At 39.4% G+C, this 26,505-nt stretch overlaps 1 protein-coding gene across 11 annotated transcripts in view; it reads right to left on the minus strand.

Moving 5' to 3' along the window:
- SBF2 (SET binding factor 2) overlaps positions 1 to 26,505 on the minus strand; it is a 232,315-nt gene that overhangs the window by 177,728 nt on the left and 28,082 nt on the right. For 9 of the 11 annotated variants that reach the window (XM_005494563.3, XM_026797726.2, XM_074543432.1 and 6 more), the window contains exon 2: positions 9,160 to 9,248. In XM_005494563.3, coding sequence (XP_005494620.2) covers positions 9,160 to 9,248 — 89 coding nt within the window. The remainder of the gene's footprint in view (positions 1 to 9,159; positions 9,249 to 26,505) is intronic. The other 2 variants (XM_074543433.1, XM_074543428.1) reach the window with 1 other exon arrangement.

Genomic DNA, 26,505 nt, shown 5'->3' on the forward strand with positions numbered 1-26,505 from the left:
GCTGTATTTTTCATATAAAAGTACATTTATTTATTTACTCTTTTACCTTATTATGACCAGGGCCAAACTCCTCTTATAACAAATATATAGAAAACTATCATTTATTATTGACTTCTACTTAAAATAAGATTTCTTTAGTAAAATTCTCATAGTTATTTACCAAATCCTTACTGAAATTAGGAACAGAACCATACCAGAACGTATAAAACACCACTTGATTACTAAAGAATAATACAGGAGAAAGAAAGCCATCTAAACAGCCTGGCCACCTTTTGTATCTTCTAACCTTGAAGTTCATTCATAAACTACTTTTTTTTCCACCTCCAAGGGCCAGGTTTTGTATAAAAGAAAACAATTTGTTACAGTTTGTCTCTACAAAGAGACCAAAAAGGTTGTACAACAAAACCTGCAAGTTCCAAAGTGGTTCTGCCAGTTCCATGCAGTCACGCAAAAGCCAGCACCACCACCATTCTGTACTGAAACAATATTTAGTGTTTGCTTTATAAACAAACAAACAAAACATCCCAACCTGAGGATTCATAAACTGAGCTCTGTTTGAGACTTCAGTTAGTGGTGGCGCTGGAAGCTAATGGACTACATTTTGGGGGAAAAATTTAAAGAATTGGTCCAAGTCCTTTCCCAGGAATTCTGCATGGCCCAGCCCCAGCCAGGCACTGGAATCAGCTGCTGCTTTCTGCATTGGTGGTGTCAGGTGCGCGCCTGGAGCCACTCTGACCTTCATGGAATCTGGAAATCAGGAATTACACTAACTGGGATGTGCAGAAAGCCTCTGCTCGTTCTGCTTGGTTTCAAATTGGATAATGCAATGACTGGATAATGCATAAAATTGTGAAGTATCATCACAAGATTTGTTCATGTTCTTTTCTGTTCTTTAGTGAGCACAACTAGGACACCCCTGTTATAATTTATTATTACTAAGCATTTACACTGCATAAAGGCTTCAAGAAAGTTTTCATGGTTTAAGAAGCCAAGCTTTTAAACCACTAAGATGATTTTAGCCAGCAGAAGAAACCTGCATCAAAACACAACAAAATTTATGTAGAGTACAAACTAAAATATCAGTCAAACTGGGGAGTTGGGGGAACATAATGATTTACAAGTACTACTGATTAGAAATTCTTAGCATGAAAAGTATCAGTTTTAACAAACCACTAACAAATTTATTTAAAAAAAATAAAATACCCTTATTTTTCATTAATCTGTTTTCTTGAACTATTAGAAAACATTCCAAAGTGATTTACAGTCATAGGAATCAACTTCATAGATAATTTATTTCTGGATTCCCAGAACACATTCACCGACCCAGTTCAAGTTTCACAATCTTGTCTCCAGCCCAATAGGCTGTGTTTGATTAGCTGCACATCATCTGCCTTTCTGCACAATCCCAGAGAGGATCCCTTTGTGACAACTGGATATATAGTTGTAAATTCAACACACAAGGCTCTTGCTGGCTGGCTTTCCCCAAAACCAAACCAATTCTCAGCTCCCTGCACAAACACACAGAAAAACCAAACCAACCAACCAAAAAAAAAAAAAACACCCCAGAAACGTCAGCCCAACAATTGTCTCAATTATAAAGCTTCAAGAGTAAGAGAAGTTCCAACTTCTTACAGAAAGCTGACAGATAATCTGTAATAAGGAGCTGAAACAAAACCTAGGATTTCAAACAACAAACTGCAAAGTGGTTCTGAGGTAATTCAGTGGTTTTCAGGATTGTTATCTTTCTCCAATTTCTCTCTTCCTCTCTGGCACTTACAGGAAGATGACCCAGTGGTGTTAGAGTTTGCTGTACTTAACAGAGAGAAACACCTGACAATCCCCCCCAGAGACCCGGTCTCATCTCCCATGGTATTTCTCATTTTCCACAGTATTTCTTCATTCATCTCCATTCTGATGCCCCAGCCTGGTCCCTTGGAAGGCACACAGGAGGGCCTTGGCTTTTCAGATTAACAGATCTAAGGAGAACCTCAGGAGATTATCCAAGCAATTCCCCTTTCCATGTCACACTGTTAGCCTCACACACTTCATTCTCCATCAGAAACAAATAAGACTGCTCAAAATTTTCATTCTAAATAGCATGTGCTCCATCTATTTAAATATTTATTACTGGTTACACCAAATCTCCTTTGCTAGAGAACCCATTTACTCACCATATTCTCAAAGGACAAGGAGAACAGCTTATTCTCTTCATTTTATTTATCTCAAGTCTTCTCAAGTCCAACCTCTGGCCATTTCAGAACAGTGCTTACCTTTATTCAACAGTTAAACTCCTTTGATTCATGCTGAGCTCCACTTTTTAATTTGTGGAGACAAGAGATGGGGAAATGTAGACACTACACAAATAACTTGGAGAGGAACAGTCATCTGCACATGGCATGAGGCAAAACTGGAAACAGGAGCTTCGTATAGCAACACAACTGGATGTTATAGTGCACAAAAATTCATTTCAATTCATTTCTGTGTGCTTGGGTCAACATAAAAACAGTGCTGTAAACCAAGAGGGTGCAGAGCTCACAGGAGTTTTAACTGCCTCAGAAACAGACATTGATTTGTGGCTCTCCAGATAAATTGCTCTTTTGTTGCTTGCATCCCAAACTTCCATGGATTTATGATCCTATAGAATTATTCTGAAATAATCAGTGATGATTAGTCCAAAGTGGAACATGTCACTTAGGCTAAAGAACCTCCTCTGATATTAAGGACATTCTCAGCTTTTCAAGAGCATGTGTCACTCCAGTCATGTGCTGCATTCATCCAAGTTAACTTTCAAGGACAAACTAATGTTTTTTAAAAACAAAGCACATCTGTAACCAGGCTAATCATAAAGTTGAAAATAATTAAAACCATAATTTTTTCCCCATAACTTTTGCTCTCACATACAAAACAATAGGATTTCTGCTCTTCAGTTTTGGTTTCTGGAGATACAGCCCATTTTCACATCATGTGTTTGAGATGCATGCTGCTCTCCCTTTTTAGTCAAGATTTTTTCAAAAGCTTTAAAAAAACCCAAGAAACAACAAAATTTAAATATTCTCTTCATAGAATAATATGATTTTTATATAAAAATGACTATATTTATAATGAATTTTAATATTGACTATTTATAAATATTTAATATTTAAAATTTAGAACCTTCAGGAAAAGCAGGGTCTCCCAAAAGACTTACCACAGGCAAGTCTGTGAGTTATAAGGTGGAAATACCAAGGCATAGAATTTTTGAATGTTACAACACCTCATGGCTTAACTGGGAGTCCCAGAATCTCCTCTGCAGACTGTTACACAAAAACTCCAAAGCAAAAATGCAGAGAGAAGTCCATGTTGCAGAATTTCCTCTAATTTTTAAACAAGATGAGAAAAACTTATGGAGAGGTAAGAAAGATGCTGAATCACACGCAAAGCTTGGGTGTTCAAGACCATCTCACGCAGTCAAGTACTATCAGTAGAGATAACATATGAACAAGGAAGAAAACCAACACAAATCACTCTGAGTCTAAAAATATCTGCACTTCTTAAAAAAGCTTGTAAAAATGGCCTTCTCCTCCAGAGATCTGAAAAGAATTTAACTGAAAATGCAAGTATGTGGTTCTAAAATACTGTGATAGATGCAAAAAAGGTTACACTTCAATATACTCCATAGAAAGATGAGAGAGTTGGAAAAGTTGAAATTCCAAACAGGTGTCACTTCAATATTTTATCATTCCTACCAAAACTGCTGACTGTATGCTCTGATGTGATTATTTTTCCAACTCAAAAAGAAAACTAAGAGTGGATAAAGCAGATTAATTGAATTCTTTGACCGCATTTAGTCAAGTGAGACAAAGTTATACTACACAAGGACTACTTTCAAGTGCTTAGGTACACAATCAAATTATTTGATCACATTAGTTTACAAAATCCAAAAGCTAACATCCATTCAGTAAGACCAGATTCTAAAACCACAATGTAGTTGTTTTACAGCACAGCAGAAATGCAACTGTAAAATACACCACATTAAGGGCACTCTAAGTTGTCTAGTGGAGCCTAATATGTCCAAAGAATATAAGCTGAGTCCAAAAACACTCTGACCAAAAAAAAAAAAATCTCTGTAGTTTGGCTATCATCTGTTTCCTACTAAGTGCTGAAAGCACCTGCTCTGTAATATGAGAATAAAAACAACACAAGGCATTTCCAAGTGCTTCACTGAGCTCTGCTGTGCAGTTGTCCATTGAAGAATTACAGATGTAATGAGTTCTGAGAGGTAAAAAGTGTTTGAGGTGAAACAGGAGCAAAAAATCCCCCGCCAAACAAAAATCTCTGCAGCTGAGCAGGTGCACTGAAGGTTAAATGGATGTTGTAGACAACTCTTTATTCAGGTCCTTAAAAGCATTAATGTTTGAGAAAAATTGGCTTACAGATCAGCTGGCTAAGACTGAAGCATTTAAAGATTAACTCCTTTAAAACTTTAATCACTTCAGGCCTTAACTGTCTAATCTGCAACCCCAGTTGTTTTTATGTCTTATTTAAAATAAGTAGTGGAATGTTCAAGCAGCAGATTTTTTTCTCAGAAAAGATGCCTTATACCAAGGTGGCAAAACCCAACTAAGAGATCAGCACTTGATTTTTAAAAATATTGCTTCTGACTGAATGTGTAATGACTTCCAGAGACTCTGCAGTGGAAATTTTCCGAAGTTTAGGAGTTCTGAAAAACTTTTCCACTTTAAAATTTGGCCTTCTTTTAAATGTCTTCAGTAGAGTGCAACTTTGAAGACAAATGAGCTGGTTTTGGTGGGGTTTTTGTGATAGATTTTTTTCTCCCCATTCCAAGTGTAAAGCTCCAAGAGAAGTAAATATCAGTTAAGATCTCAGAGGTAGAGCTATAACTCATAAATCATGTATGCAAAAATGAAGTGGAAATTTGTACAAGACCAACTAGATCAGTCAGAATACAAATACACTTTGAAAATACCATTCCTTGCTCTCATTTTACAAAACTCACAAGATTTTTTTTTTATCTCAGGTTAGTTGGAATTTAAAAGTTGAATCCAGTTTTTCATAAAAGATATATTCCACATCCATTCAAGAGTTTATGTCTGAAGCAAAACAAGGGTGCAGAAATGCTGAGCTCCACAGCAAGGGCTGTATACAAAGGAGGAATAAACTGATTCCAACAACTCCAACTCCTCCTTTAGAAGGAAGCAGGCAAACTTACACATCCCAAAGGGATACCTGCAGCCTTTCTCTCTTAGTCTCATAACTTGTGTAAGTGATCCTCAAATGGTTGTATTAAACAGCACTTTTTACCAATTAAAAATAAATTTTATCATTGAAGTCATTGGATAGGTGATTATCTGGTCTAGAAATACATGTTAATTTCTATACTTGACCACACTTGAAATTCAAATTACTGAATCATGACACTACTGCTAACACCAGCAGCAGTTACAGTGGGAAATTTCCTTCCCTGCTACTCAGAAACTGCAGAAACTCATCATATCCAGTTCCAACTCCAGACAATGTAACTGTTCCTAGGTATGACTTCCCTTGGCCTCATTAAGAGCAGCCTCCCAACACTGAGTAATGCAGGTGAATTAGTTTAGCTAATTTAGCCCTGGGACAAAAATGACTTTACAATATAACATTACATACCAAAGCTACCTCTGATGCATAACTAATTATGATGTCTAGAAAGTTACACAGTGAAATTAAAACTGCATTAGAAATAAGAAAAATATGCAGAAATGTAAAGCTAACTCATTCAACCAACACACTCTCCAGCATTCTTTTGACAAGCAAGATCAAGAAGTTTGATTGTCCTAACCTGACACTGCTCTGTATGCCTCAGCTGACTTGACAGGGTTATTTCTACACTTAAACTGTATCTGAAAAAACTTCTCAGAAACAGACAGACTATGGAGAAGGATACCCAAACATGTTAATTTAAAATATCATGGGGGGCAGCTATCAGATTGGGATGTTTTAATTGCAGTCTTTCAAAAACCAGCAACTGGAATGCTCTTCTGAGCCAAATATTTTATTAACTTTGAGAATGAGCATAAATCTCTTTACCCCTCAAAGTCAGCTTACTTCCATGGAACTGGAAGAAACTCACTCTGACTGGCATTTGTCTATAAATTGCAGAGGGACTGCTCTTGGTCAGTAAAATGAAGATGCTCAGATTCTAAATTAATTGTTCCTTACATTTCTCTTGAATAGCCCAAGAAATGTTCTAACAAATGGAAGAAATGCATTTTACTGCTTCTGAAGTAACACTCAATATAAACGATACTTAACATTAAGAAATATCATATCTTATTCACTGTTACATCACATAATTTAACAACTGGTAAAAAAGTCTTCAGCCCCTTAACAGCTACTATAATTATCAATAATCCATTGCAAAAGACTTCAGGCATGTTTCACAGCAATTTGCAGGTGGCTTATCAAAGTTTCTGCATTCAGTTATAAACAGAATAAAGATTAAAGCTGTGAAGTCTTTAGTGAAGTAGCAAATGCAAAAAGATTAAGAAAAATCTCTTTAGGCAATTTCAGGGGATGCAGACAAGTAAGAGGAGTAAGAAAACACTGACCAACACCTCCTGACAGCATCATTCCCTCAGCAGACACTCATGGCTTTCCTCACCACTGACAACCACAAGACACACAATTTATTGAACAAGACAAATTAAAGTACTTGACTTGAATAAAATGGAATAGAGTTAATTTCTGTTGAATTCTGAACAATGTATTTACTCCCAGCTCATGTGTTTGTGACCAGAACACAGCTATCATGCTGCTCACATGAAAACAGACAGTTTGAATAACTCTGAATCCTTTAATCCAGAACACACACACCCCCCAAACACAACACCCTTCAGTGAAATTCAGACTGCAATCACGTTTTAGAATGACCCAACTCTCTGTATTTTTGTCAAACTACCAAAACTACAAAACACAGTCAAAGTGAAAGGTGAAATTGAGTTGTCATTCCTAGAGATGTTCTCAAAATGATCCCTCTTCACTCAGTCAAGGGCAAGTCCAGTAGACCCAGTTTGTCCCACGGGTGCCTGTTTAGCAAAACTGCGCTTAAAAAAAACCCACTCCCTTCAATCCTATGATTAAGCATGAAAAGCTTTGGCTTTTTTCCTTCATGAGAACACAGTGAAGAGAGCTTGACATGATTTCAGATACAAACTATGGCTTTTTTTCCATTTAACAGAAACCATACAGGTCTTTCAAAGAAGAGCGAGTACATTTAAGAAGATACTAACTCAAACTTATCATAGAACTAGGTGCTATTAATAAATAGGTCTCTCTTCAATCTCATATACATTTGTCAACTAATCTATTCTTACCTTTTTCCCCATTTCTTTTTCCTTAAGGTGTGCCTACTACCGCCTTAATGATATTAAATCTTGAGGTGACAGTAACATGGTAACACTGCTTTTCTTCTTTCCTTTCCATGAATTAATTTTGATTCTTGTTAGATTCATCCAAAACCTTGAAAAAAAATTCCTGCCAACATCTGACTTTCATAAGTGATTTACTTCAGTACTTGATCTTTGCACTATCTCTAACTCCTCAATCTTCATTAACTAAAATTTTATTTACCACACTTGAAAAGCAGATCAAAACTTGACTAATTTTGCCAACTGGCTGAATTGATGTTGTTAAATTGTCAGATTTTGTTTTATTTGGAAAGTTTAAAGTTTTAATGGCTTGGCCTAATGAGTCATTTGAGAATCAATACAGAAATAACGTTTTGTCCCATTAAAAAAAAAATAAAATCTTCTTTTAGAAAGGTGTTTCTTGTAGTGCTAAAATCCTACAATTAAACTGAAATGGGAGACAACATCTGAGCACAGATTAGGATTCACTGCTTCAAAAGAAGGTGTGCCTATTTATTTTATTTATTTATTTTTCACATCTCCACAGCTAGTCAGACCCACTGCTCTCTCTGAACAAGGTCAGGAAGATCTGAGATTTAGATTTGTGGCACAGAGTAAATCTCCCCATGACTCAGCCTCTGGGGGTGTTTGAGACAAGATGAACCCTCCTGGCTGAACCTTGGAGCTTCCCCATTTCAGCAGAGCTCGGCATTGCCAAACCTGGGGTTATGCAAGTGCACCAAGAGGCTGCAATTCCCCACCACAGGGGGGAGAAATCCTGCTCACCCCAAAGAGCAGGGCAGGGCAAGCCCTGGAAGGCCAGGCTGGGGCTGAAATGAACGCCCAGAGGAGGGGAAAAGGAGCGCGTGGCCGTGAGCTCAGGGAGCGAGCACGCCTCTCAGGGAGGGAGCCAAGCCCAGTCCCCTTCCTGTCCCTCATGAGAGCACAGCACGTGGCAGTGGCACAGGGCAGAGAGCTGAACACTGTCTGGAAAAAGCCTGCTCTGGTGGCTGTATCTGTGCAATAAACTCAGTGAATAGTTAGTGTCCTTGTCCTCTGCAGCTGATTGTACCCCACAGCAGAGACTCCTATTGCAACATTTCCTAGAGCCCATCTCCTCCCATAGCTCATCCTGCCCCAGAAGTTGCTCAGTTCACACCAGTAAAAGTTTGACTTCTCAGAAACCTCATTTCAGAAGATGACCACAGTCCTTCCTTTCTCTTCAGGATTTTTAGAGACAAGATGTTGAGTGAATCCCTGATCCACCTTTTCACTGCATCCCACAAGAAGAGACCAAGGAAGGGAAAAAAGCAGCACCTTAGGAATTCCCTGTTTAAAATAGATCCCTTGCACACCAGCCTTGCTGACCATTTTAATAAATCCAGTTTATTGGGATATTATGTTACTTTATTTTTAAATCTACATTATACAAATATGCATTTGTAATTACTTGAACATGACAATGAGAAGTCATCTGCCATTTGAAGGCTGCTCACAAAACACAGGAGCACTTCTTTTAAACACACAGTTTATAAATCTGCAGCAGACATTTTCTATATTCAAGGAATATTTACTTAGCTGTGCATACCAGAATAAATTATCTTCTGTTAGCCAAAATTGTTATTCTTAAACCTATAATCTATCCTCTGTGCTCACTAATTTCTACCCATGCCCTGTTGGCTTAAACAATACAGATCATTACATGAAGTTAGATTTATCTTCCAAATGCACATGAAAGAAATTCTAAAACTCGCAAAATGTAATGCAAACTTACCAACTCTATTCCCTGCGGAAAAGGAGTGTCTTCCCAGTCCTTCTGGGGAAATCTTTGTATTATTTTCCCCAAACCTTCTGTTGGTCCTGCTGAAAGATAAAATTCAATTACTTAAAGGCAAACTGGTAGAATTGAAATCACCACACATTTGAGAGTATTTTCCAAATATATCCAATATTAATAAGTTTTTCGCCACAAGAGGCAGAACACACTCCTCAAATGTGTCCTGCAAGTCATTTAATAAACACAATCCTAACATTTTCCAGCACTAACACCAGGAATCACTACATGAAATGAAGATACAAGCTGCATCCAGCCTTTACCTCTCAAGTCTTTAAAATGACAGGTGATTATTGGTAATTTTGGTCTCTCTCTACAAACAGCACTGAGTTTAATATAATAGATAATGTGATATTTAAAAGAGAAAGCAATAATTCCTCAAGAAGCAGTCTTCCAAAAGAAGCCTATACATTGACATAAATCTGCAGATTAGAATCCCACATGACTGATGCAGGATGCACTCGCCCTTTGTCAGTATCTCTCACTGATTTCCTTGGACAAGTCAGCAGTGGTTTTCCACACAGAAAGATATGAAGAAAAGCTGGTAATTTCTGGTAACTTTTCTGATGCAACTGCGTTCTTTTTTTACATGTTCCTTTTTTTGGAAGCAACAGTGCTATAGATCAATTTTGGAAACACCACAAATACCCCACAATTGCAGCACTGTGTCACCCTGAACAGTCCAGGAATGCATGTACCAACAGCAATTTTGTTCTTCACCTTCTGAAATCCTGGAGAAACTTTTCCCTGCTATCCAACCTAACCTCCCCTGACTCAGTTTGAGGCCATTCCATCAGGTCCTGCTGCTGGTCACCGGAGAGGAGATCATGAACAAGCTGTAACTTCAATGGCCCCAGGTCCCTTTCCACAGGGCTGCTTCTGCAGGGTGTTCATTCTTCAGTCTGTCCGTACATCAATGGCAAAATTACCATTTGCAACCATTTAAAACACCTTTTAATAGCTGACCTATCTAATCAAATCCTCTTTTCTGTAAAGTTGTATCACAAAATGTTGAGATTAAGCATTAAAACTGTTAAATATTTTCTTGTCGAAGACAATCTTCTCAAAGATCTTCTCAAAGCTGTACTCTGCTATTATGAAGCAATCCAATTGATGTATTAGTAGTAGCAGTCCATATGTGCTGCCTCCTCTGCAGACACCCAGGCAGCAGCAGTGAATACATTACTCTCCTGGCTTTACCATAAAAAACCATTTTCAGTCTGACACAACTCAAGTCTGCTAGCATAAATCAGTGTTACAGTGAGAAAAAAATAAAAAAATAGGCTTCCTCTAATATAAGCTTCCTGCTAATTTACAGTTTGAGTTTGCTGCTATCTTAAAACCCACAAAACATCCTACAAGACATTTGGTCAGAACAATCTGATGGGTCAGTAGGAAGAATTTTCTCCAGTTTGTGCATATTTACACTTCACATTCTGTGACTGTGCCTTGGGAATAATCTCAGAGCAGATGTTCTTGGTACAATGGCCATACAAACTACAAGGAGTCAGAGTCCCAAAAGCAATCTCAGCCCCAAGGTAGCACACAGTGTGACTGCCAAGGGCAGCCTGCTCACAGACTGAAGTCACACAGGGTTAGCTGGGAGCTCTGTGCAGGGGGTCAAAGTAAAGCCAAAGGAAGTATCACATTCTAGAGGAGCTGCAGAGATGCTCAGAAAGCAGAGCCAGGATGTGCCAGAGCCTGAGGAACGAATTCAGAGATGGCTCCAGCTGCAGTTTGTGTAAGGGAAAGGAGCTCCCTGTTAGACTGAATAACTGAATATGGTCACCAGCCACTGATCCATTGTGAAGTGCTCCCCTCATGTTCTCCACCAAAGCATTTCCATTCCTTTTTGCAGACAGTAGCAGTGACTGTGGAGTAGGTGACTGCACAAAGGGGCTGCTCCTTCACTGACTCAGTGTCAGAACTTCTCCCCTTGCTGAGTTCAAGTCTCAAATTACCACATTACCTGCTTATCCTAAGCCATATCTTGTCACAGACATCTTTTTGTGAAAATCCCTAGGATTTTTGCCCTTCTGAGCAGCTGAGGCCTCAGAAACAAAATGCAAACAATGATTATCTGCTGCTGTGGAATGCAACAGGTGGATCTGTGATTGGCCTCCTGTGGATGTTTGCATTTAGTGACCAGACATGGCAGAGCTGGCTCCTGCTCTCTGTCCAAGCCAGCTGCCTTTGTTTTCATTCTTTTCTATTCTATTCTTAGCTTAGCTAGCCTTCTGAGATTAAACCTTCCCTTCTATTTCCTTTAGTATAGTTATAATGGAATTATGTATCATGAATAATAAATCAAGCCTTCTGAAACATGGCGTCTCTTCCCTCATCCAAGAACCCCTGTGAACATTGTCACAATATCTGTCAAACCTCTTCTTCCTGCACTTGTTCTAGGGCTGGCAGGTGGCACAAAGACAGCCAACAAATGCACCCAAGGCAGGGTGAGCACAAACACCCTCCAGGCAGAGCTCAGCCTGCAGAAAGGGCAGGACTGAGCTGAACAGAGGTATCCAGACTTGTGGAAAAGGAAGCACCAGAGAGTTACAGCACCAAACAGTCCCTGCTATGCATTTGCTCCTTGAGTTTCTCTGTGGGAACACAGGTGACTTTTTTAAGTTCTGAATTCAGTTTACAAGAGACTGAGACCTCTGACACTACCAACTATGCTTATAAATAATGCAGGAAAGTAGCTCAAAATTTCTTCTACTTCATCATGTTCTGAAGTTATCAACCCTTCTTGCTCTCCTTTTACTTGACTGCTACAAAGACTCTCCCTACATCACAGTACAGGACACTCTTAATTCAGAATTGAGAGATGTACATTTTTTAAAGTTTTTAATACTCTCTCCTTTATGTCAAAAGCTTATCAGGTTTTTAAGCTGCTTTCCTTAGAAGGCCACTAATGCTGCCCACCAGTGTTAGAGTTTGCTGCATGTAATTCCATTTTGCTTTCAAGAAGGATTCTAAACCTCCATAGGGATTTCCCTGAAGAAAATGATGTGCTGCTGAGCATTTTCTGAAAGCCACACAAACCTCTCATGCTGCCTGAACTTGCACTTTGGGTCACTTCTGGGACCAAAGAGAAGCCACTCCAGGGAGCAGCTCCCTCCAGGAGGTGCAGAACCCCGTTCCTCCTTATGTCCCCAACCTGTCCCCGCTGCTGGGAAAACACCTGGAAACCAAAAACGCTTTCTGTCTACTTCTAGTTCAGGCCAAACTGATTTGGTATCTGAGTTCTCAATTTGGAAAAGGATCCTGTTCAGAACCACTCACAGAAGCTTCACAAACGTTACAGGTGTTAAACAGACAAACTTCAGCCCACAGCAGTAAAGCTGAATCTTCAGGAAACCATTGGCTTCAATACAGAGAAAGACTAAAATTCTCAAAAAGTTCATGGAACAGTAATTGAAGGATGCATCATAGAAATGCAATATTTTAAAGGGGAAAAAAAGGGAATCACTTCCCTATAGTTCTGTGTTCAAGATACGAGGATTAGAAAAGTATTCACATCCATCAGGTATAAGTAAAAAAATAAAAAAACACCAACAGAAGGAGCACTGTTAATCCTTCAACAGAAAGGTCCTGTGATACAGATTTACAAATCTACTTATAATGCATAAAATCTAAATATTTCACATGATTTCTTAAGTTGAATACAATACAGATAGGTAGGAAACACTCTTCCCATCCCACTAAAATTTGGTTTAGCTTGGGGGGGATTGTTGGGTTTGCTTTTTTAAATGGATCTGCACTCCTTCAAAATTAGGGAAATTCTTCATGATCTCAGAGTTTTCTATGTTTGCAATCACAAGGTAGAATTCATTGTAATCTTATAAATTTGAAAAATAAATAAAACTATTATTTTCAATTACAAAAGTTGCTGAACTGCAAGTTGCCTTCTTTGGGAAAAGCTAAGACCCAGAGCACTTGAAAAGAATCTCCTGTGCAAGAGAAGACCCAGCAGGTGCACTTCCTTTAGTAACAAACCCAGTCCAGTACCATATGCTCACCACATTTTCCCAATACTTTATACTGCAATTACTGCTGATTCTCTGTTGACATTTTTCAATCCAATCAGCAGAATTTTTCAAAATAACAGCAGAATTACAGTAAGTCCCTAAAGCCCATGGTTTGGGGTGAGGGGGTGTGGACACTATCTGCCTTCAGCTGACTTTTATTAAATCATCCAACTTTCAGCAGAGCAGTTGTCTGTGAAGACATGAGATTATTCAAGAGGTGGCTGCAACTCAACACCCAAGTGAATTTGCATTCTTGACTGCTTTAGCACAACAGGAAGAAACAGAAAATATCAGGTCACGGGATTTCAACAACTATCATTTGTTTCAATATATGCTACTGAGATCTACTGACAACTCTGCAAAAATAGTGAAACCACATGAGGAAAAAAACTATAAAGGTGATTCAGATTTTCCCATTAATAACCTCACATTTTGACCACATTCCCTTGACTTTGCATCTAGTCTTCTTTCAAGCCCCTTTTATTAATTCTTAACACTCAGAAGACATTCCCTCAGCATTCTGGTGAAATTCCTGTTAACTAAAGCTAATTAAACAAACGTGACGCCACATTAAAAACATGCACACAGTGAACACCAGTAGCAACCTCCTCAGTTTGTGCCTGATAGTATCTGCTCTACAGACCTACCAAGATTTCAGTGGTAAGACACCGGAATGGGCTGCTCAGGGAAGTGGTGGGGTCACCATCCCTGGATGTGGCACTCAGTGCCATGGTCTGCTTGGCATTGTGGTCACAGGCTGGACTTGATGATCTTAAAGGTCTTTTCCAACCTAAATGATTCTGTGAACTGATTAACTCATTAACACTCTTTAACACCGACACCTTGTTTCTGACCTGGAAAACTAATTCATTGCAGTGTCAATGGCTTCAGAGAGCCACAGCCACCAAGAAGAGCCCCTGTATCAGCAATGAAGGAATATTTGTCTTTTGGTGTCCTTCCAAATAACGCACAACCTGCTCAAAACCATGGGTGGAAAACCATCATCACCACAACAATCATCAGCATGTGGTGGAAAGCCTATGGCTAGCATTGCTCACTGAATTCAGAGCAGTCAGACAGAAGCTTCTGGAGGTTTTTAAACCACTTCAACTCAGATGCACTCCAGACATCACTCAGACAACAATCTACCAAATGCAGTATTTGTGTGTGTGAGCACAGCATGGGCAATCAATGCACATTAACAGTGTGCTCCATGTAAAACAGGAATTGCTCTCATTATGAATTATATATACAAAACATGCCTGGCAATAACAAGACACGTATTTCCAACAAAACTACTGCCATTATATTATTATTGTTATTAAACACTCATATTGTTACCTTAATAGTCATTCCTACAAAAGCAAAACCACTCCTGAATTTCAACTGAATTGCAATTTTTTTTCTTTCATTTTGTTGTAAAGTTTTGCTGCATAAAGTGAAGTACAAAAGTTGTAAAAACACTGCAGCCATTTTTCAAAACTGTAATTTGGCACCTACAGCCATGAACTGCATTTTCTTTTTCACTAAAGGTGCCAGGTTAAAATAATCATTATCACCCTCATCCAATAGTTATGCTGCCTTTAAGAGAGCTTAACTCCTTAGTCCATTAAGAATCACAGTTGACCACAAAATAAATTAGGCTTCATATTTTCAGACATTACATTCTTGGCCATGTATAGTACACACACCAAGTGAACTGCCAAGACCAAACCCCAAATTTCAGCCTGTAGGAATTCTGAACACCAGTCTATACCTTAAGCTACTAAGCACAAGCAACTTTTCTTCCCAGCTGACTTCCTCTCATCTGTCTTCTTTCTCCTTCTCCTTTTCCCATCTTTTTTCTTTAAACAGTACAAACATGCAACACATTAAAATTCTGGCATAATTTGCTGGTTCCTGAACCCTAGTCCCCTAAACTCCCTTCTTATATAAATCTTTCCCCATGAAAGGTCACATGCCATCTCTTGCTCACCCTTGAAATTCCAGAAGCAAGCTGTTCATGTAACTTATATTCCAAATTAATGAGGACTGTGATGCACTCTGTCTTTTCACTCACAAACCCCTGATAAAAATGCATCTGAGCACCAAGTATTGTTAACATGCAAAGCTTTGAGTGGAAGCACTTTGGTCATCTGTTACAAGAGGTATCATTTCCAGGCCTGAAGAAGAAACAACAGATCACAAAGAACATCAGTAGTTATGCCATGGAAAATTGCCTAAAATGACCACTGTAAATCTAAAAGTGATATAAAGGTGATGTAAAGGTAAGAAATCATTTCAAGTGTTCAGAAGTACAACTTTACATGTTTAGAGTTGGGAACACACTGTGAGTGTGAAAGATGCACAGGCAGGTGGCAGAGCACAGAACTTCTGAACATTTTCAAAACAGCACTCAGTGCTAAAGACATCCCTAAAATCTGCTCTGAAGGAAAATTCTCTTTATAGCAAGGTTCTTAACTTGAACCTTGCAGGAGTTTTAAACTATTCAGGATTCTTGTCACTTTTAGGTGTTTTGGAAATGCTTTTCATGGAACCATGAAGACAACTCATGTTCCACCTTGGGAACAGAAATGTACCTGAGACCTCCCTGTACCTTTATAAACATCACTACAGAAATCTTGATGCCAGAAAACACTACAGAAGAGATCTCCATTTTAACTCAGTCCCTACACAAAAGTCAGTGCTGAAACTAAAGGGAAGAAGAAGCCACAGGAGAGCTAAAATTAAACACCTAGAAAGAAAAATGTTTCTTTTATAGGCCTAAAATACATGAAATTCTGAAAAAAAATCTGTCCAATCCCCAGCAGCATACCACAGGCCATGTGCATCTTAAAGTCTGGACATGGAAGTTTACATTAAGAGGATTTAATTCCGATTTATTCAAGAGAATAAAGACTTTATTGCAGCCTATGGCCACTAAAGGTTAGACAAAATGCTGGCACATTCAGGAATGAAAACAGACTTCCCACCATGACCAAGGACACTCTTTGTACAACTGGCACAGCTCAGAGTCAGTTCATCTGAACCAGGTCAAAGAGATGCACACAACAATCCTGGGAATCTGAACAACAGCCATTCTGGAGGCTGCCAGTATCATCAAGGATCCAGCAAATAATGGGATAAGGCAACCCTCAGGCTCTTTTCTTTGTAAACAGGAAAAATTTGTTGAACTTAGCAGGAAAAAAAAAAAACAAGCAGCATTTCAATCTTCCCCCAAATGTACTGGCACTGAAGCAGGACTACCTGAAATACTTGGGATGGTCCAAAGTCCTAGATGTCTTGGTATTTGCTTTTTGTACTTTTGTAATTTGCAGAGCACAAAGAAAGGGATGTTCAAGAAACAGGCTCAATCGATTACCACCCAAACCATAGATTGGCATCTTACTTGCAGGATCATCCTTGCCACTATTGCAATAGATACTCTTCTAGGCAGGCCAACATCTTCCTTGCTCCTGGGTATCAGAAATCACTTCTGTGCTTTGTAAATAAAGGAGGGAAAATATTCTAGCTTGTATTTTAATTAAGGTTAAGTGGGAATATGGCAAAACATGCCATATCTCATTCCACTAAATCCACTGAAGTTGGTGTTTTTTTCTGAAGGGAGGTTTGCCTCTGGTACTCTAAAATAGATCTTGTAGGGGAAATTCACATTTAGGGATGAACTTCATCCACTGAAATTGCACCAGTGCCAAGTGAAATGAAAACAGATAAATACCATAAAGAGCAGAAGAGGAAGGAGATGGAGCAAAGGGAAGCAGAATGAGGAATGAATAGGAATGTTACAATCAGCACCACAGGTTAGAGGCCCATTGAGCTGCAGCAGCAGTGTCCCCCTAATCCTCTAACCAGGGATTTGGTCAGCCAAGCCTCCCCAGCTTCTAACCCTTGTGGAGAAACGTGCCAAATGCCACAAACTCAGTAGTATCCTTGGAAAACTGTCTGCCTCATGCTGAAGGCCACTTCTGAGAACAAAACCTCAGTGACCAGTGGCAATGAACTCACTGGCCCTTGGCAGAGCTCTGTAAAAGTTACAACGTGACTTTGCTGCCGTTGCATCTCTCATCTCCAAGAGCCTGAGTGGAACTCCTGCCCAGGCACAAGCTGTCCTTGGAAAAGCTTTTCTGGCCTTCACCTATGAAGTGCCAGCTGCTCCTGAAGAACCATTTTCAGACCATCATCCCCCACCTTTCAGCAGGACTCCAACTCCCACAGTATTTTATCTAGGTAAGTAACTGGTACAATGAATGCAGCCTGGCTGGGACAGCTGCACCTCAGGACTCTTCCTTCCAGACAGGAGTTTGGGCCATAACACACTCCTGGACAAACATTGTATTTTTGCTGGGTGGACAGTGCTTTTGCAAAAGCCTTAAAAAACAACAGACAAGAAAACCACAATGAAGGTTAAATTTTCAAGTAACTCCATACACAACAGTTGGCATAATAGTCAAGAAACTTGAAAAAGGCTTGGGCAGCTGGCAGGGAGAAAGTTTCCTGCTCATCAAAAACTCCCCTTCTTGTTTGCAAACAAATCACTTTTGTCAGCTTCTGCATAGGAAGAAAAGATCAGACTTCAAATAAACACTCTATATTAAACATACAGTCTTTTGAACACACCAAACTGAAAAAGATCCCCAACTGTCTTGGAGAAGATATTTGATATTTATTTTCAAGGAAGGTAAAAAAATCAGGATGCCAAAACCATACTCAGCTTTGTACCCTGAATCAATGTCTTAAATGTTAAAAAAAAAATAGGCAGCTTCTCAGTTCTAACAAATTACATTTACTTGCCCAACATTAAAAATAATCCTGTCCTATTTACTAAATGATGGCTCTTTTCAATAATTTATCTTCCTTTTACAACCATCCTCTGGAATCATCTATAACTGATAAAACCAATTAAAAAAAAAAGCTCCACTTTGAAATTTCCTGAACACAACTAAGATTCTAATTTTACCAAAACAATTTTACATTTTCAATATTGTTCTTGCAACATTTTAATCAGCACCCATTTCAGCATACAAAAACTTGAATGCATTAAAAAAAAGCCCATACAAATACTTCTTATACCTTTTTTTTACTTTCTTATACTTTTTTTTACTTTTTGTACGGCTGGGTTTTTTTTTAACCAAACACAGATGGCAAGGTCAGAATCAGATTTCAGATATTTACACTCCAGTGATGCAAGTAGCTGTTACTGTAATCTGATTTTGGGGAGTATAAAGGAAAGTTATTCATACTCTAAAATGTAGCAAAGAAACAACTTCATGAAAAGGCTTTCTACATTTTCTCTTTAAAAAGTCTGTTCATGTGCTAAAACTTACTTTTCTAAATCACTTTATAGGACTACAATAGGTAAAGAAGTCTATGTATAACAATTCTTCTGTATCAGTATTCATGTACAGGATTCCCGAACGTGAGGATTCAGGTCTAAATGCAACACTTAAAACATGAGTTTGCAATGTAAGTTGGTAATGTTTGCAATGTAATTTATGTAAAACATAAGTCTGCAATGCAATACTTAAAGATGTTGAAACACTTGATTTACTATTTAAGTACAGTCATGTTTTATCTTCTACTATGGTTTGGGTTTTTTTCCTATTATGTATTTTTTTTTTCCAAGGAGCAGAGCATACAGAGATAATCTGGGGCCACAGGGTAGGAATCCCACATTTATCATTTTACTGACTCTACGCTATTTGTTCAGATACACAAAATAACTTCTGGAAGTGTCTAAACACGTTTGGTTCTAGCCAGAAAAAGTCATAATTAGATCTATGTGAGGCACAATACAGATAAAAATACTAAACAACATTCTGGCACATTCAACTGAATATGGAAATATGCTCCTGTGCTCTATTGAAAATGTTAATAATATGGTTTAGGGGTTTTTGGAAATCCTCCTCACTCACACTTGTGTGAACACTAATAAACAAGAGATTCCTTCTTATGACATCCTGGGGGAAAATGAGAGTGACATGACAAAGTAAAAAATGAAATTATGCTCAAAGTAATTTCATTTTAAGTGCCATAATAAATTATTTATTTGGAAAACCTATATATCTGATCAAGAAATTAAAAAGTTAATAAGCCTTTTCAGGCTTATTAACATTTTAATAAGAGAAGAATATAGGAAAGTTGCAGACTAAATCCTCGACAAATACTTCCTAATCCTGTGGGGTTCTATTTGCATTTTAAAAAGTGTTCAATAAGAATTTAAAGTAAGGGGGCGGGCGGGTAAAAAAGTCAAAAATCAAAGTAATAATAACTACCAAAAAAAAAAAAAAAGCCTGGATGAGGGGAGGAAGATAAAGTCATACTGTGAGCACCAAGCTACTGATGCCTGAATTCCTAAAGGTCTTGATCCCTCCCAGAACCTCAGTCCACGGCTCTGATCAATTTTTCCTGTCCCTGCAGCACCTGCTCCACAGCAGCATTGGTGTTATCGCACTGTAGGCTTTGAACACTTGCACAATTCTGCTGCTGGGTCTTCCATCTTCCCAAAAACCCATCAGAGCTCGGTGCTCTCAGCACCTCCTGCCCCTGAGCTTTCTGCTCCAACAGGATCTCTTCACGCTCCCCAGCTGCTTTCCTAAGGAAAGGTTTCTGTAGGGCACACTGGGTCAGCCCTCAGCTTCTCCCCACTCCCTTCAGCTCTCAGCCATCAACACACTCACAATAATGCAGGAATACAAACCATTACAATACAAACCTGTTGCTATTCAGTTCAACCCATCATCACACTTATTCTATTTCTTATTCTAAGATTAGAGTAGGGAAAAATTATTTTACAGAGACACGGTCTCGAGTTCAACAAGTTCTTCCAAAAGTGATGCATTTACTGACAGAAAAATATTAGGTCTCATCTCTTTGGGAGAATAAATTAGGAGCAGCTGGGTACACAGGGTGGAATAAGCATACACCAAGTTTGGGGTTGGATCTTGTGTTGTAAGAGGCGTAAACTCCTGGACAAAGTTTTCTAAGGCAAATAATGAGACTTTGCCTGAAGCTCACATTTGTATCCTATGGTCTGAACAAGTGGTTGTCTTTGAGGGAGAGAGTCAGAGTTCAAATTCAGGCAAAAAAGCAAAGAGCTCTGAAAGGAAATCACTCAAAAATTATTGGAAAGATCATTCCAAAAGGAAAGACAAGGTCTTCATGCCTATTGTATCTCAAAATAAAGAGAGGAAGGAAGGACAAGCAAATGGGTTCTCAAAAGCTGTATGAAATTACACACTTTCCCTGTTAACAAGCACTAAGTAGAACACAAATATTTTTTGCTTGAAAAATTAGAAGTTTGTACAACATCATTTAGACCCTGTCAGAAGGACTTCAAGTAAACACTCAGATTGCAAGAACAATCTTATCCCTACCACATTCTACATCTGAAAAAAGATAAAATTAGACTACCAGCGTGAACTATCACCTGAAAATTCTGCTGATGAGGAAAACTGTCACTGTACAAGACCAAATGTGCCTTCTCAAGCGTTGACTTGTTTCAAAGGCACCAGAGAGTCGGATCTATCTAATTAACAGGGAATGCAATGTTGCAAAAGAGTAAGCAAAGCACTTTCCAGAGCTGGCTGATAACTGCATTTCAACCTAGGGCTCACCAACACACAGACTCATGACAAGTGAGCAGAAAGGACAGTTCTGAGAGACCAAAGAACAACTCTGGAAAGATTTTTCCATCCCATGAGGAAAACCAAGCACAGCAGCAGAAGACAGCTCTCGCTATGTCAAGTTCACATATTTGCAACAGAAGATCTGGACTCTATTTTTGAAGACTAATCTTTGCTACAAAGCAGACATCTTTCATCCTGTTTTAAACTGAACAATTACAAGCTCAAACACAAGGCAGAGAATGGATTGAGAGCAGCCCTGAGAAAGGACTTGGGAGTGTTGAGTGATGGGAAGCTCAGCATGACCCAGCAATGTGCACCTGCAGCCCAGAGAGCCAAATGTGTCCTGAGCTGCATTAAAAGGAGAGTGGACAGCAGGTGACACGGGGTGAATCTGCTCCTCTCTTCTGCTCTCTGAGATCCCAGCTGGAACACAGCATCCAGCTCTGGGGCTCTCAGCGTGAGGACAGGGACCTGTTGGGGTGAGTCCAGTGGCCACAAAGCTGCTCCAAGGACAGAGCACTGCTCCTATGGAGACAGAGTTGGGGCTGGTCAGCCTGGACAAGAGAAGGCTCCAGGGAGACCTTACTGCACCTGCCAGTACCCCAGGGGGCTACAAGACAGCTGGAGAGGGACCTTTAACAAGGGCATGTAGTGACAGGACCTGGGGGAATGGCATTAAACTGAAAGAGCATGAGTTTCAATTAGGTATTAGGAAGAAATTCTTTACTGTGAAGATGCTTCTCTGGAAGAGAACCCTCTGTGGAGGGTACACCCTGGATAGGTTCAAGGCCAGGCTGGATGGGACTTTGAGAAACCTGGTCTAGTGGAAGGTGTCCCTATCTATGGCAGTGGTATTGGAAACAGACAACCTTTAACGTCTCTTCCAATTCAAACCATTCTAGGATTCTACAATTCTTAAGGAGAGTCAAGGGGAAGGAATGCAAGAATGCTCTGTTTTAAATCTAGAAAGTAACAGAAGCAAAAATTTAAGGCTCAGATTTAACATGCAGTGCTTAGGTACTCATAAATAGGAAGGAACTATAAGATAACATCCCTCAGCTCTTGTTTTCCCCAAGATGAGCTTGACCTTACAAACTTTAATAGGCAGAATCCTTTTAGTTAAATTGTATCAGCACATGCACACACAGATCTAACAGTGGTTATTGAATTTGGTTTTTGTTACAGGAACAGAATCATATCAGCTTCAGGTCTGAAACATTTTACTTCTGTTAACTTTTATATAAAGGAGCAGCATCTGTATTTACTACTACAGCTCCTATAAAACAAAGCTTTATTTCCAAATCTCACAATGACAGCTCCCGTGATGACTGGGGTGCTTCATTAGTGTGATGTAAAACACCTATCCCACACCAAGTGCAGATGCAGCCCTGAACCTCAGGGCAGAAAACTGGGTGTGATCCAGCAGTGGCCACATCATGAGGTGTAAGAGAAAGTGTCCATGAGGCTCTTTTGTCACAGGTGACTCACAGAGACAGAAGGTAGTAGCTCATGACTTCCACTTTTTATTTTTGGCCTGCTAAATACGTCATCTTGGACTATCATAGTTAAAGAGAAACTTTAATTTTCTAGTTATTGACTACTCATTTTTCTTCAGCCCAACAGCTGCTCTCAAATGACATTTTCCTTGTGCCAGATGTCAGAACACAAAATTAATGTTTCAACTTGTAAAATACTTTCCATCATAGTATCACAACACTTCTAGCCAAAGACAAATGACCTGTCAGAACAGGGACACCCCCATTTTGTACTCAGTGAAAGATTAATTACTGAACACCAAAAATGACAGCACTACAGCTACTTACATCCAACTGCAATATCTCCACTAAGGGTTTAAGTGTCTGTGTCCCCACTGAGATAAACTCTTACAAAAGCCATTTTTATTAATTACTACTAAAACCATTCTTGCCATAAGCTGCTCTCAACTGTGGCCTAATAACAGAGCTTCTTTAACATATAATTCTCTTTAGTTTTGTGGTTTTCTTATGTAGGCCCCATATAGAGGATGCAGAAGAATTCAGTGTTATGACAGGCACCACATGGTGACTCTCCAATAACATTCCTGGTTATGCAGTAGTTTTGAAGAAAACATCAGCAAGGAACACTCTTAAATGTCTCTGAATTGCTACCAGGATATAAATTAAATGACCTAATATGAATCCTAACTCATAGAAAGCCTCACAATTCAGTTACTTGCCACAGAATAAGGCAAACTACTGGGACTGCTTCAGTCTTCTTACACTCCACACATAACATAAGGGAACAATAGAGATGGAATAACTCTACAGGAAGTTTACAGATCAAGAACCAGAACCTAAGCAGTGTTCATGCAGTGCTGAATACCCTGTCATCTGAGTCTGGAGAACATTCTAACATACAATAAGAAATGCATTCAACCAGTCTTCAAAATAATACACATAAATACACATGAAGGACCACAAGGGTAAGTAAGGCCTTGAGTTTTCTCTACTCTTTCACACAAAACAAAAATAGCAGAGGATCTAAATATCAACATTTTCTCACCTATATAAAAAGAAATGGATAACCAGCGCCATACACAAGTCTTTCCTTGGGCTAGAAAGATTTGCAACAGTGGAACCAGAACAAATATGGCCAGACACCCTGATGTCATTGGGAGCATATCCAAGAACATTTGGCTGAGAACTCATTAAGGAGCAGAAGAGCCTCCAGTTGCTGTAGGAAGAAAAACAGATTGATACCTCACTTTCTACATTTTAATTACAATCTGCAGCTCATGGCCAAGGAACCAGACACCTCAAATTTACATATGAGAGTTTGAAGCTTCACCTGGGTGCACTGCTGGCAAGCAAATTTCCAGGTACCTATCCCAAACCCAAATTTTCTTATTAAAAGAGAAATGACTGCATTTTGTTACCTGTCAATCTGGTATTAGGCAGTGAGGTTGCCCACCCATTTCCAAGAGTGCACAGCTCCACAGCATTTTTGATGCAAAATGTCTCTTCCAACCACGACCACAGACCTTGCACAACATCACTGAAAATGAGCTTCCCAACTGTCACGAAACAATCTGATGTCACTTCTTTGGAGGATTCAGGGAAGTTCAAGTGCTGTACAGTATTACTACAACAAATCTCAACAATGTTGACCCATTCACCAAAGGAATACTTGCCAGAAATACTCAGAGCAATTCCAGATACTTCAAGTCATCCGAGGTAACATTTGGTGCAATGAGTCACGTAGGATAAATGGGTCATCTATTTCAGAAGGAGGACATTCTGATTTACCACAGTGGTTAGCTGAGTATGCAATCACACAACCAAACTCACATACTGCTATCAGTTTTATAGGAAATAGATCTCTCCTCTCCAGGAATCAAGAATACATCCAGTTGCTCCACAACTTGCACTGGGACAGTGTTTAAGCTTTTGCACAACAGCTAACTCCGCAGAGCAGCACCATCTAGGTCTCTTAACAGCTCCAGAAGAAATGCCCTGGAGACAACTTGGAAGAAGTAGTAATTCTGTCTGGTTTCAGTGGGCAGGAAGTCAAAGAGGAACAGCTTGGTCACTTCAGGAAAGCAGTGTGAAATAATCTGACAGCCCAACTGCACTGAGGCAAAGGAACAAATGCCTTTGCTAAATCAGCCTCATGCTGAAAATGCTTCTGAACCTGGGGCGTTTAGCTAAGAATGATTAAAGCAAGTGCTCACTTGCTTAAAAACAGGTATTCCCCACTTACTCTGTGAGCAGTGAAGTAACAGAATTTGGAGACTTTCAGGGACAGAATATACAGGGTATAGTTGCAGTGAAGTGAATTTCCTTCAAAGCCCCTGAACGGTGCTGTCTTGCAGACACAGTGACTGCAGCAGTGCTGATACTAAACCAAACTTCGAGGTGTCACTCAGCCCTGCTTGCACAGCATCAAGGCTTTGTTTCTCACAAAGCTTTTCCTCACTTCTGCCCTTTTGATTATCTCCCCAGTAATGCTGTAGGAGTGAGCCAACACCTGGATGGGGGCTTAGCCACTGGCCAGGGCCAACCCACCACAGAAGGTTCAGGAGGTTGATCAGATTTCCTCTGCAGGCAATGACATCCAGGCTGCAGGCAGATAACAAAACTTCACCACAAAGCATGGCTCTACTTCCACACAGAGGGACTCCTCCTCAGTAGGATCCTCTGTTTATTTAAGCAAGTCTCATCAGTGCAGCACACCTTTCCCAAGAATAACATAATGGTTCTGACAGACACTGACCACTGGAAAGGTTCTGAGATACTCATTCCATGAAGGTGGGGAATTCTCATTGCAAAAGTAAAGATAAACCTGCTTCAAGTAAATTTTTGCTATTTTTCTTTGTGAAAGTGCTTTATACAAACATGCACTGGCTGAATGCCTGGTCTGTAGCCACAGAAAAGAAACACAAGTCTTGTGGAGGCATATCTAGAACTCACAGGGAATGAGGACAACTGCTACTGCCACAATTGTGGCTTCTCAGTTCCATGTCCCTGCCACAAGCAGCCATGCCCTCCAAGACACGAGAACAGAGCACTGTGAGCATACATTAACTTTCGTCTTTTGGATTTTACTGAATAACCCAGTGTTGAACAGTTGTTAAATTTATCATGTAGACAGAGAGGAACTACCCTCAAAAAATGGAGTTGTTAGGATGGCAGCACCCAAGGAGCTGGCTGACAAGAACTTGCTTGCCTCTAAAGACACTGCTAAAGGCTCTGACTTTAGGTGATGTCAACTTGAGACATCCAAGGGCCCTTCAATGCCCTTTCAAGGAGAAAATCTTCCAAGGCAAAGGTCTTACCCACTTTTGTTTTGATGAAAGATGAATGGTGGAGTACCTTGACCTTTTCATCTCTGTGGAAATAGGGATACAACACATGTTGAGTACAAGATGGAATCAGTTCTCAAGTCGCAAAAGAAGAATTTGGGAAGCCAGAACATCTTGGAAAAAGAACAAATATGGAACAACTTTCTGCCACTCTGAAAAGAAAACAACTCACAGCTATGGAACACTCCATCTCCCCAAGGAAGAGCCGTGCCAGATGCATTCCAGCTAACGTGTCCATGTGTTTTCTCATTCTCCATGCATGGAGCATGAATGTTCCATCTCCAGAGCCTGCACAGGGAAAACATTCTCCTGTCTCAAGTCTGAAAGTGTCAGTGGCATGTTCAAATTCATGTGAGCCACACTGAGATACAGAACTACAAATTCTGTGGAACTTAAAATGAAAAGTGTATTATTAAAAAAATATAATATTATTGAAAGTCTGAGGAAGCCCTCCTTCTACACTAACCATAAAAAAACTTTATCAATTCTGCCCAAAAGGATTTTTACCCCTCTGGAACAAAGGACAAAGAGTCACAACCAGGGACAACTGTTCTTGTACTGGTGTTCTCTGTTACCTTTTGTTCTTATTTTTGAACCCTACAAGAATTTCAATACTGAAACAGAACCAGATGTATCAGAGCAAGTCCTTTCCTTCTGGCATGCTCCAGCAGTATCTGCTTTACATGACTAAACATGACTAAATATTTAATTTGGGAGAGCTGCCTATCTATCAGTGACAAGCCACAGTCACTAGAGAGAACACTTTAAAAATTTTTTAGAAAAAAGAAAA

This window comes from Zonotrichia albicollis, chromosome 6, assembly GCF_047830755.1.
Source record: "Zonotrichia albicollis isolate bZonAlb1 chromosome 6, bZonAlb1.hap1, whole genome shotgun sequence".
In the NCBI taxonomy this organism is placed as follows: domain Eukaryota; kingdom Metazoa; phylum Chordata; class Aves; order Passeriformes; family Passerellidae; genus Zonotrichia; species Zonotrichia albicollis.